Source organism: Anolis sagrei, chromosome 1 (assembly GCF_037176765.1).
Source record: "Anolis sagrei isolate rAnoSag1 chromosome 1, rAnoSag1.mat, whole genome shotgun sequence".
NCBI lineage: Eukaryota > Metazoa > Chordata > Lepidosauria > Squamata > Dactyloidae > Anolis > Anolis sagrei.
This window is the reverse complement of record NC_090021.1, coordinates 168,953,116-168,966,226: the sequence shown is the minus strand read 5'-3', so window position 1 is coordinate 168,966,226 and position 13,111 is coordinate 168,953,116. Positions and strand designations below refer to the sequence as shown.

Genomic DNA, 13,111 nt, shown 5'->3' with positions numbered 1-13,111 from the left:
GAAGGTATAACATTGATCTCTGTGTTTTTTGTTCTTTTTATCACTTGTGCCTACTGGTGCTGGGTCACGCTGCTGCTAATAAGTTACTCTGCTATACATACATGGAGAGGGTCTTTTGTTAATAAGCCCACTCGACCAACAGAGTTATCACAAGTTCTGGGCTCATTGAGTGCCTTCTGAACTGAGAGTACCATCTTATAGGACATAAGATGATGCCCCCAGTTCAGAAGGCACTCAATGAGCCCAGAACATGTGATATCTTGTTTTATTTTGGACTGTCACATCATATGATTTTGAAGGTTAAAGGATTCTGGTGTAGGTTACCATGGCAGTCTTCTGGTAGTACTAACAAGCACTAGCTATGGTGCTACTGCTGTTATCTCTGAGATATCCTCCACAAATATCATCTTTCTACAGCAGCTGCTGCCAAGCACTGTTTGGTATGTGTAGTCTCTCCACAGCAAAAACCTATCTGCCATCAGCATAGCCCTTTGCCTCACAGGCACAAGCAATCCCACCACTGTGGAAAGGTAATGCCATGGTGGGCACCTCTATAATATCTCCCTTTCTAAGCTATTAGAAGTAGCCCTATTTTAAAACATTTCGTCATAGGAGACTGGCTTCAGTCTGTTTATAATTTTGGCCCAAATCCAACTGCCAATTTCAATTACAGCAAATTCATTAACAAATGGGAATGTGGCCAATGAAAACTTATTGAAGTTTCACTGATTTAATGGGTCTACTCTAATTAGGGCTAACAAGTTGATTTAGGCCCTTAATTCCAATGTTTCTAACCCTATGTTATCTCTGTTCAAGTGCTATGACTCAACTATACACAGTATTCCATAATGTGGTTGCTTCGAGCCCAGGATGGTACTGGAATGTTTTAAAAATCCTTTTCCATTTATGTCTAAGATGGAATCTTCCTTTTTTCACAGTACTCTGTGTTTTTATTGTCAGGGTTTCTTGGTCAATAAATCAATACTTCATAAATGGAAAAAATATTTTAAATCGTGCTTATATAAATTAGGAACTGCTATCATTTTATGGAATAAGATAATTTTCAGAGAGAGAGAGAGAAAATATTTTGCTGAGCTGCCAGGACCTGCAATTAAACACTTCAAGATTAACTGTATCTGCTATAACTATATCCCAGCTTGTTACTATGAGCAGGCTATCATGACAGAAGGAGAAAATGTCCCTTGGGCTTGGATTCTAGAAACTCCAGACTAGCAATGATTGAGATTCACAAATACAGTTGTTCACTCTACCAACCTCCCTTATTTGAAAAGGGTGATACCCCAGGAAGAGGAAGAAGCCTTGCCTAAGATCTCAAGGGATAAAATGGAGACTTGAGGACTATAACTGGCCAATGGGACATAGGATCCTCATTTATGCTCTGAGATAAGATATGGTGAACCATTAACACACAGGGTTGTTGTATATGGCCATGTTCTAGAGGCATTCTCTCCTGACATTTCACCTGCATCTATGGCAAGCATCCTCAGAGGTAGTGAGGATGCTTTCCATAGATGCAGGTGAAACTTCAGGAGGGAATGCCTCTAGAACATGGCCATATGGCCCGAAAAAACCTACAACAACCCAGTGATTCTGGCCATGAAAGCCTTCGACAATACATTAACACACAGGTGACAGATACTGGGATGCTGTCTCTGTAAATCCTGCACTGGACTCCAAAATAAGAAACAAATACATCTTGGTTGTTAAGGAAACTAACAATTATGGTTAAAGGACTTCCAGTTGACTTGCTACCAGATGCTAATTATAGGAAGACATCCTTAGTGGTTGACAACTTTGCATATGCTGATCTGCTGAGAGTGTGTAGAAAAAGTTAAATGACTACCTGTACGAAGGTCGCCTGGAGAGAATTTCCCTGCGTTTCTGGGAGTCTGTGACACTGTCTACTGATTCCTGTGAATCTTCGCTCTCTGCAATGGTGGATATCTAAAATGAAGAACATAATCATGTTTTCTACTGTAAGTAGAAGTAATAAGCAAGAGATACAGAGTTGGAAAACTTTCAATACGTGTGCATCCAAAGAGCATCTCTATGTATGCGAATAGCCTGCAGGTCAACAAAATTGCAGTTTCTCAAGTTGCTCCTGACATGACAAAAAACAAAACAAACAAACAAACAAAAAAAAACCCAAAATTGTTACTTGAGGACATTCTGAATCATAGAGGATTTTTTTTCACAGGAAATTGGGTACTATTGGCTTTAATAATCCTAACTTTTGGGACAACAACAGAACTCCAAAAACAACAGAGGTGCTTGGTAGCAGGCAGTAAATATACGATGCTTATAGTAGAAGACTGGTGAGCATTTGCAGAACTGGCTGACTGTTCAGCATAAAAATAGGATATAGGAAAAATTATTATGTTTCAAAACTTTATTGTTCTAAACTTAAATGTTTTTAAGGGTGCGTGAACAGAGCACATTTCTATACATATATATTAGTGTGCCAATCCGTTCCCTTCATCTGTAGGACAGGGGAAAAAGCACACTTAAGGTTTACGCAATATTTCACGGAACTCTGAAAGATTGAGAAACAGTGAACTCAATATTTCAACATTCTTACTGCATTCTTCTCTTTAATCCCCACCTTCTACATTCCAAATACTTTTCTTATCAGTTTCTTTATCTTGTTTCACTGTAATTAGAAATCCCTGCATGCCTGCTAAATTTTGGTGGGCTTTACTTGTCAAACGTGATAAATCTGGAATCTAGCTTTCAATGTATGCACCAAAGGAGCTACTCATAAAGTGCAAACAGAGAACAATGGTCCTTATCAAAATTATCTCATTTTGGTGACGGGGCAGCTGAAACAGAATATAGTTGATACAAACAACTGTGCAAACACTAGCTTGAGAAATCTGCTTATTGGAGATTATCAAAATACTAATGTCTGAAACACAATCAGGAAAACAAATTAATTTTGTTTTAAAAAATATAAAAAGGGATGGGCAAACCATGGTCCAGAAGGCTCCACAGATCTTGTCCAATTGCACTGAATCCTGAAAAGCAGCCCAATAAATACTCTTTGGGGGGTACAATTTGCCTCCTACATGCTATTTCTTTTTATAAACAAAGGAAAACTTTAAGATGTAGTATAATAACATTTAGGTGGTTTCTTTACCCCAGTAGCTTCCTAAAATACACTTTGTTGGTACTAGGCGGGGGGGTGGGGGGTGGTGGTGGTGGTGGTGGTGGTGGTGGTGGTACTTTTTTCAAGGTGCAGGGGTTGTCAAGGGTTGTTTGTGAAGGTCCAGGAGAAAAGACCTTTAGATGTAATCCTGCGCTTAAAACAATTCTACAAAATCAAAATAAGAATCCAGAATTGAATTGGCCCAAAACCAAAGCTTGCTCACATCACTTCAAATGCTTGAATCATATCTGGTTCAGATATGCAGTCTGGATTCCAGACTGCATATCTGAACCTGACAAATTCTCCTCAGCTCATGCCCATCAAACTGCACAGACTCACACTTTCCAAAGAAATATCTGGGCCCTTTTTGTTAGGGAAAACTACCCTAAATTAAAACAGAGCATCCAAAATCAAACAGGATACAAAAGCTGAACATCAGCTCATTAGTGAGCAGAGCATGAAGTGCCATGTGATGTGGTTGCAAAGAATTCAGAACTTAGGTGACAAACATGCAGAGTCCAATCTTAAACAATCACAAAAGATTTATTTACAATAATAAGAAATAACTGCATTTCTTAATAATCAAGAACTGGGCCTGAGCTACTCTAACACCCATCTCTTCTAAGGTTTCAAGAAAGGGAAAAGCTCAATCACTACATCTCTCCTGACATACAAACAGAGAGAGATCTCAAAGCACACAGAACATACTCTCCATACTAAAGTGTAAGAAGGCAGATTAAAAAAGACTTGCAATAGAAAAGTATCCATTCTACACAACCAATCAGAATGACGGCAGAAACAGAGAAGAAAAACACCTTACAACTTCTGAGGATGCTTGCCATAGATGCAGGCGAAACGTCAGGAGAGAATGCCTCTAGAACAGTGGTTCTCAACCTGGGGTCCCCAGATGTTTTTGGCCTACATCTCCCAGAAATCCCAGCCAGTTTACTAATTGTTATGATTTCTGGGAGTTGGAGGCCAAAAACATCTGGGGACCCCAGGTTGAGAACCACTGCTCTAGAACATGGCCATATAGCCCGAAAAAACCTACAGGATAGAAATACGATAAATAAATAATTATTAAGAGCCATGAGGAATTTTAAAGGGATGAGATCAAATTGGGGAGAAGATTCATTCTAGCTCTCAAGTCTCTGGCCCTGTTCAAAATCAATACAGAATTTTCCTTTTAAAACTCAATGGACACATCATAGGCATATGATAACAAACGACACTAAAGACTAATTAAGGTATGCTTCATGAGATAGTGTGGTTTTAAAATTCTTTTCCATGTACCTGAACTGTCTGGACTTGTGGAGACTGAATCACCGATGGCTGGGCAGCCTGAATAACACCATGGACTTGAACTGTCTGCCCGTTGGGGAGCTGTACTAAGGTTACAGTGGGAGCAGAAGATGTTCCGTGACCTGCTGGCATAGATACCTAGAAAAGAAAGAGACAATATGAGCCATTACTATAGCAATGCAAGAATGCTCTTGACCATTGTAAACCAAAACTGTGGTGGACATACTTGACTTAATAGGATGTGATATGGACAAACTTTTGCCTGTGTATGCAGCCCATTCTCTCATCTTTTTGCATAATGTAGCAAGAAATAAGGGAGCAAATGACCATAGCTTCCCATGTAATTTGGATTGGAAAAACAAATCACCAGTTTTGGGAAAAATAAAATCTTATACCACAATTTGACTTTGGTTGGAGATCCTGGTTTATTCTGAAGCTGGTAACTAGATTATTAGCTTGGACGAAATGGGAAAGTATGGTTAATTTAACACTTCTGGCTTTGATTTAACCCTTACATTTCAGAAAGGAAGGAAAGCAAGGTATGTATGTTGGCAAAAGGTTTGTGAACATACCAGTTTAAAGAGCCAAGGTGCTCTGACATTTCCCCTTTCTGCTCAGAAATTGCTTCATTTGGTAGCAATTAATGTAATATATTGTAAGAGCCTATAAATCTGTCAAATTCTATAAGAATAACACTGTTGCAATATTTCGCTTTAAGACTAAATGGGAGTTTTGTGCTTATGTAATTTTTTAACAACATGTTTGACTGTTTGAATAAATACGGTCAAAATGTAGCTGGTGGCTCCTGCCACACTTTTATTAAAAATGGTAGCATGCCAATGTGAGCATCATCCTCTAATTGTTAACTAAGTAGCCTTTCTAGTAGTGCTTGCAGTCAAGGGACCAGAGAGGGAATGTGTGTGCAGACATGCATGCCCTGACTGACAGCAGTTTTTGGGGATGGACTGCATTCCCACCAAGCTTTTCCAGACCTTTCTAGACAGCTATTGTTTGTTTTTGTTTTTTTGTATAGGAGCTGAGAGTGAGGAAATCTGTAAGAGTTTGAGTATGACAGCCCAAGTGTCATACATTCAAGAAGATTCTTCCAATTAAAAAAAAAAAAAAAAACAGAGAAGGAGGATTTGTTTTTTAATGGAAATAGAATATTGAAATATAGAAAATAGCACCCAGGCCAAATCAGGCCAGCTTTGTACCTGGGCTAATGTTGCTATTTGTGGCTGTACCGTCATTTGTTGATTCTCTGCTTCTGTAACAGCTGCATCTCCACCCTGCTGGTTGTCTGCACCAGATTCCATGGTCATTTAGTTACCTGCAATGATAACAATTAGTATTATTAATTGTTTTAATTTTTCATGCTTATTCTGTACATGTCCTTTCTAAGGATTTGCTTATATTAAATATAAGGTTAAAAAAGTAAAGGTTTCCCCTGACATTAAGTCTAGTCATGTCCGACTCTGGGGTGTGGCACTCACCTCCATTTTTAAATCAAAGAGCCGGCATTGTCCGTACACCCCTCCAAGGTCATGTGGCCGGCATGACTGAATGGAGCGCCGTTACCTTCCCGCCAGAGCAGTATCTATTGATCTACTCACATTTGCATATTTTCAAACTGCTAGGTTGGCAGAAGCTGGGGCTGACAGCGGAAGCTCACACCCCTCCCCGGATTCAAACCTGCGACCTTTCGGTCAACAAGCTCAGCGCTTTAATCCACTGTGCTATAACCAGGTTATTTCACAAATTATGCTACATAACTTTCCCCCCTTTTACACATAGTGCTTTAACATAAAGCATAGATACTTTAGCGGCAATTACAGATATGTGTATAAACAACCAGGAGTTAACAACACAAGCCTAAACATATTGTTTTTTTTCTACATCAAGAGCTCAAGTCATTTCTGGTGTGCGTGAATTAGCCGCCTGCAATGATGTTGCCTAGGGGACGCCCATATGATGTGAAGAGTTGCCTTTGTCAGATTTCAGGGCATTCCCTAACCCACAGCCTCAATACCGCACTCACTCCATTTAGCAAGATGTTCTGTTCCTTGGGAGAGTCTGTTTGAGGGCCAAGGAGCCTGGCTATAGTGATGGGGGAACAAGAAAGTCAATTTCTATCAGTGCTGTCTTGTGATCTTTTCTCTGGATCAAACTCCTTGTGTTTAAAATTGTTTCCCGACTTTACATACAGGGTTAGTCAAAATGAATAGGCCAATAATATAATATAATAATATAATATTGGCCTATTCATTTTGACTAACCCTGTATTTTATTCAAGAAATGTAGGGTCAACAAGACCATTGTATTAAAAATTCATGTAGCCAAAAAAAAAAAAAAAAAGATCACATTTAACAGGATGTGTCGCAAAATGTATTTGCAAAATTAGAGCTGAAGAATAACATTAATCAAGATTTTCTGCCATGAAATTACAAACCAAAGTATGATCCTTTAGAATATTAGTTGGCTACATCAACTACAGCCCTGTCTCCTCTCAAAATGTTCTCTTCTCAGTGCAATACCAGGCTTGCCCATGTTCCCCCTAAGAGCAATGAAATATTTAATTTTTATTTATTTATTTATTTATTTAATACGCTTGTATACCGCCGATATCTCAGCCTAAAACGGCGACTCATCGCGGTTTACAACAACAATAATAAAACGACAATATTCCAGTTAAAATATAAAAACACAACATGTACATTTCACAGTATTGGGCCACCAATACAGACCAATGCATCTCTTAGTTTAGCCATGATCCTGATTCGTTGTCGGTAATTGCCGGTCCTAGGTCGAGAATTCCTTGCATCGGGTTAATCGAAAGCTTGCTCGAACATCCAAGTTTTCAGTTTTTTACGAAATACCATCAGTGAAGAGGCTGTTCTTATCTCTATAGGGAGGGCAAATTTTAACAAATCTGGACACTTTTAGACTGAATGGAATAAATAAATATCAGCTAAAGTAAAAAAAAAATCCCCATGCATTTTAGCCATATGGAGAAAATGACCAAGTCTTCTGATGTCTGTATGTTTTCCACTGGGGAATTCCGAACGGCTTATAGTATATCTTTCTTAAATGAAGTAACCAGAACTGAAAGCACTATTCCAGATGAGGCCTGGTTAGCCCAGAATATTGTGGGATTAATACTTCTCTCAACTTGGAAACTCTGTTCTATTAACACAAGCTAAAATAGCATTTGTCTTTTTTGTTGCAAGATCACATTACCAGCTCATGTTCAATTTATAAACAATAATCCCAAGGTTATTTTTATATAAAGTACAGTAGAGCCATGTTATGCACTATATTATACTAGTGCATTTTGATTTCACATTTGGCTCCATTAAATTTAATTGTATGCTTTTTTTTTGCCCAATTTTCTAGTTTATATAGGTTGTTTTACATTCTGTTCCTGTTTCACTGTTGCAGTTGACCCATCCAGTTTGTGTCAACTGCAAACTTGACAAGGATTTATTCCTTTCATTTATCTACATCTATATAAATAAAAATGTAATGTTTGTTTGTGGGATTAACATAACTCAAAAACCACTGGACGAATTGACACCAAATTTGGACACAATACACCGGGCCCGTAGCCAGGATTTTGATTCGGGGGGGGGGGGGAGGCGGGCTGGGTCTGAGTGAAAGAAGGTCTACCCTAGCAAACCTTTTTTATTGTTACCCCAAAACCCCCATGCATATGAGATATATTGAGCATGGTGATCAGATCATGATATGAATAAACATAACAGTTTAAATAATGTACCAGTAAGGCCTTTTCGCAGACCACCATGCTCAATATATCTTCAGCCCCCCCCCCCCCCCCCCCCGGCTACATGCCTGCAATATACTTATCAGGCCAACAAGTGACCATCACTCATAAAAACACTGAAAAAAACAGCAGAAGAGACTTAAAAATCCATAATAATAATAATAATAATAATAATAATTTAAAAATACATTACAATGCATAAACAAAACCACACACATATATGCAAACACACATTGTACACATATATACACACAAAACACATATACACAGACTGGGCCACAGCAAAACATGGCAGGGGACAGCTAGTCCATTGACAAAAATGTTGAAGAGGAATGGCAGTAAACATTATGGGTAACCTTATCAAATGCTTTGCTGAAATCCAGATAAATGACTTCCATAGCATTCCCGCTATCTGCTAAACTAGTGACTTTATTTTAAAAATAAGATTAATAATTTGGCAGGATTTATTCTTGAAAACCTCCTTTTAGCTACTGTTATTCACTGCATTGTCAGCAAGATACTTGCAAAGAGATTCCTTTACAATCCAGTCTAATATTTAGACTGACTAGTCTGCAGTTTTCCCTTGATCTACAGACATTATAGCATTTTTAGTTATATCTGGCCAGTGTTACACAGCTGAACATTTGTGGCAATCTACCTGCTTAGATTTGTAGTATCTAACATATAATCAAGAAGAAATAGCTGTCATGTTGGCTGTGAGACAAGCATGCAAACATCACCAAAGCCAAAGCAGGAGTGTGAGCACAGGGCAGTAGCCACAGCAGTAGCAACAGATGAGACTGGAGGCAGTCTGGGCAAGGGGTGGGTGCTTTCTAGTAGCTTACTTCTGAGCAAAATAACCTCTCTCTATTCTGAGCCACTTAGAAGAGAATAACTTTAGTCTGTCCCGATAACATTATAAAAGCCCCAACCACCTCTGCTCTCTACACAGGGACAGGGAAGTGCTAAGGAGCTGCCCTCCCTTTTTCACGCATGCATTACAAAAGGTCAGAAGTGACATTGCTGCATCAACCTGTGTATAAATTGACCCAGATTTCTGGTTCAATTTTTTGTTCAACTCATGTATAAGTATACTAGCTGTACCTGCCACGCATTGCTGTGGCCAACCTTCCCTCCCTCTTTCTCTCCTTCCTTCCCTCCCTCTTTTTCTTTCCTCCCTTCCTTTGCTCTTGGTTTCCTTCCCTCTCTCTTTCCTTCCTTCTCTCTTTCCTTCCTTCCTTCCTCCCCTCCCTCTTTCTGTCTTTCGTCCCTTCTCTCCTTCCTTCCCTCTCTCTTTCCTTTCTTCATTCACTTTATTTCCTTCTCTACCTTTCTTTCTTTCCTTCTCTCCTTCTTTCCCTGCTTCTCTCCCCCCTCCCTCCCCCTTTCTGTATATATGTTTTGTGAGTGTATATATATGCATATATGTCTGTATTTGTGTATATGTGTATATATGTGTGTTTGTGTATATATGTGGTTTTGTGCATGCGGTGTAATGCATTTTTGATTTGTTGTCTTTTAAAATCTCTTCCTCTGTGTTTTTCAGTGTTTTTATGCGTGATGGTCACTTGTTGGCCTGATAGGTGTATTGTGTCCAAGTTTGGTTTCAATTCGCCCAATGGTTTTTGAATTATATTAATCCCACAAACGAACATTACATTTTTATTTATATAGAAGATGTAGTAATTTGCCATAAATATCACAGCAAAGTATGTTCAAACTAAAGAGAAAATTGGAAATGAAACCACATCCTGCGTGCCATAGTCGAAAGAAATCTTTCTAATATTCACACCAAATATCATGTGTACTGCCACAAATTTAACTACTTATTAAGGTCTGCAAGCCCAAATGCAATGTGTATTTGGGTTGGTTTCTCCCTCACACCCAAATACGCCCATGTGTTAAGATTCAGAAATGAAGCCTATCAGCAGGTCAAGCACAAAAAGGGTCACTACCGTCAGTTGGCCTTTTGGTGGTGCTCATTCCATTGGACTTTTCTTCCACCAGAAATTTGTACTACCCACTTAGCATGTTGTAGGTAGATAAAAAGTAGAGAAAACATTTCTAAAATTTGGTTTTGGGGTTACCTGTGGTCGGGAGCTACTGTTTTATAACTGTCCTCCATTGCATTTGATTTTGAGATTTGGTTTGTTTTTAATTATTATATTATAATGATATTATAATTATGACAGAAAAATTGCTATATATATATATGAATAAAATTCAAAAGATTAATCACAGGTCATCATAGTCCAGACTTTTTATTCAGATAATTGTCAATACTGGATCAAAGTACAAATCAATATTAGAAAGGAGAAAATTAGTTTGTGCTGACACCGAGAATTTTATTTGTATTAATTTTATTAACTTTTTCTGCTGCAGTAGTACTTTTAGCATAATTCAGACCACTGCTTGATTATTCAGAAACTTATCATTTATTAGATTCTCCATTATTCTTACCTTCATAATTCAAGAACTGAAATTCGAAAGGACACATTCTTTGACAAGTCAAAATTCTAGAAAGGTTAACAAGAAAAGAAAACTCTGAAATATGTCTGAACACACTTTTTGTTGCACAATGTGTATTATCTGGAAGAACATTTTACTTCTCAGATCACTGGACACATATATTCATTCTCATTTTTTTGAAGTTTTGGAAAGTGGTCAGCAGTTTGTGAGGGAAGGAAATGCCCACATTTACAGAATTCTGTTGCTGTTGCATTTTAGATTATTTCATACCTTTAGGATGGGCAAAAACAAGTCTTAGGATTTCACCCCTCACCAATGCTGCTACTCACAACAGAAACAGATGCTAGTCTAATCTAGAACAGACCCTGTTCCCCAACTAACTATACATTAAGTCACTATTCAACCACTGATTCAATGGTTTACTGTAGTAGACAGTTGGTTTAGCTGTGTGTCTAAGGAATAGTTACAAAGCTCTACAAATCACAAAGTATTGGTACTTTCTTTTTTATTAAAAAACAAAACAAAAAAAGCAACAGGCCCAACTATTTCAGATTAATCTTTGACACAAAATGCAAGTGAAAGTATGTATGCTTTATGAAGATATTCTTTTCATGCCATTAGTTCTCAAATCTAACTTTTCAGTGGATTTTAATGTCGAGATAAATGATTTTAATGTTTATAGTATGTGTATAGTCTATTTATGTCCCGGCATTGAATGTTTGCCATTTATATGTTCTGCTTCACCCTGAGCCCCTTCGGGATGAGAAGGGCGGAATAAAAATGCTTTAAATAAATAATAAATAGATTTTCAACAAACCTGTGATTTGCCCTCAACTACTTTCTCCTTCAGTTCTTTAACTACATTACGAACTGCTTTTCATAGAAAACCACATACTGCTTTAGTTGCATGGTCAGCATCAATGTCTAGGATCTTAGCAGCATGGTCAACAAGGTCTACATTCTGGGAGTTGCATATTCTTCCCTTCCTAATTGTAATTCTGAATCCTGAATCAAATCATACCATCCCACAAAAATTAGCATTTGCAATCAATATTGGGACTGTCAGGAATCCCTCAAACTTATCAAGAGGAAAATAGGTATATCTGCTAATAATAGTGGTAATGTCTCATTTGAATTGTAGACTTCTACTTTCTAGTGTATCCTTGATGTATTTCCTCTAACCAGCACAGGTTCCAATAACAGGAGCTTTAATCTAAAGCAGACATAGGAAAACAATGAAGAAAAGAGGGAACTATGATATGGTTAAGCAGGGAAAGATTACTATGTCATCACTTCATTTACATTTCCTTTGTCTTAGTTTCAGTAAAGCAAAAATGGTTAACCTATGGGTCACATGCAACCGCGGATGTCTCTATCCTACCCTGATTCATACCATCAAAACTTGGCAGCAAAATTGTTAAAATTTGGTTTTTAAAAGCCATTGAAATGAGTACTTCTTGCTTGTTTTAAAAGAGTTTCTGTATAAACTTGCAACAGTACACTTGGTAGCCAGCCAGGAAAGACCCATTCGAAGATACATTTTCTATTCTTTTAACATTTATTTGCCATCAAAATACATCATAGTGGTTTGCAAATGTATTTGGGGAGCACAAACTATGGCCAGTACTGGGGCGTGAAACTGGCTCCCAAATCTGCAATAAACTAGAGGCAAGGCTTACCTACTTCCTGAAACGTTTTTGAACTGAACTTACTCATATCTTTTCTCCTACCTCTGAACTAAAACAAAGGTTTTCCTTAGGCAAACTGACCTTTAAAAAAAAAAAGAGACATGCAGATATCTGTTTTTCTAAACACCCCATGACACCTAGGGATTATGAATGGAAAATACCACCAAATAACTTGATGAATTGCAATATCAATAAATATGGAGATACTGTACTGCTGATCACACAAATGTATTGTACCTTTCAGGTCACTTGATTAAAAACCTAAATCTTTGGCAAGAAACAGGTTTAGTTCTTACTGAAGAGCATAAGAGTACCCAATATAAGATAATAATAATAATAATAATAATAATAATAAACTTTATTTATACCCCACCACCATATCCCCAAAGGGACTCGGGGCGGCTTATACGAGGCCAAGCCCGTCAAATACAAATACAATTTTAGTCCCAAGTCTTCCTGCATCCAAACAATAGGTTTTTTTAGTTGTTACTGTCCCCAAATACCAGCATCTTGTACTAACCACACAAAAAGACCTCACTGGATTAATATGTAAGCATGTTTGAAACTATAACTTAAAAACTCATGGTGACGAAAGAAATTACACCTTTCAAGAGTATTTTGTCAGCTTTCAAAAACATGCTATCCTTCCCATTAACTATATTTTATGTTTCCCATGAAGAAGCATGCTGATCACAGCTTTTAGCT

At 37.8% G+C, this 13,111-nt stretch overlaps 1 protein-coding gene across 2 annotated transcripts in view; it reads right to left on the bottom strand.

Moving 5' to 3' along the window:
- The window catches only part of CREB1 (cAMP responsive element binding protein 1), a 44,584-nt gene that overhangs the window by 12,657 nt on the left and 18,816 nt on the right, over window positions 1-13,111 (bottom strand). Inside the window, exons 2-4 of one of the 2 annotated variants that reach the window (XM_060782688.2) lie at window positions 5,713-5,798; window positions 4,460-4,606; window positions 1,865-1,965 (exon numbers count right to left, since the gene is read on the bottom strand). In XM_060782688.2, coding sequence (XP_060638671.1) covers window positions 1,865-1,965; window positions 4,460-4,606; window positions 5,713-5,790 — 326 coding nt within the window. In that variant the 5' untranslated portion in view covers window positions 5,791-5,798. Of the gene's footprint in view, window positions 1-1,864; window positions 1,966-4,459; window positions 4,607-5,682; window positions 5,799-13,111 lie in introns of both variants that reach the window. The other variant, XM_060782680.2, reaches the window with a different exon arrangement.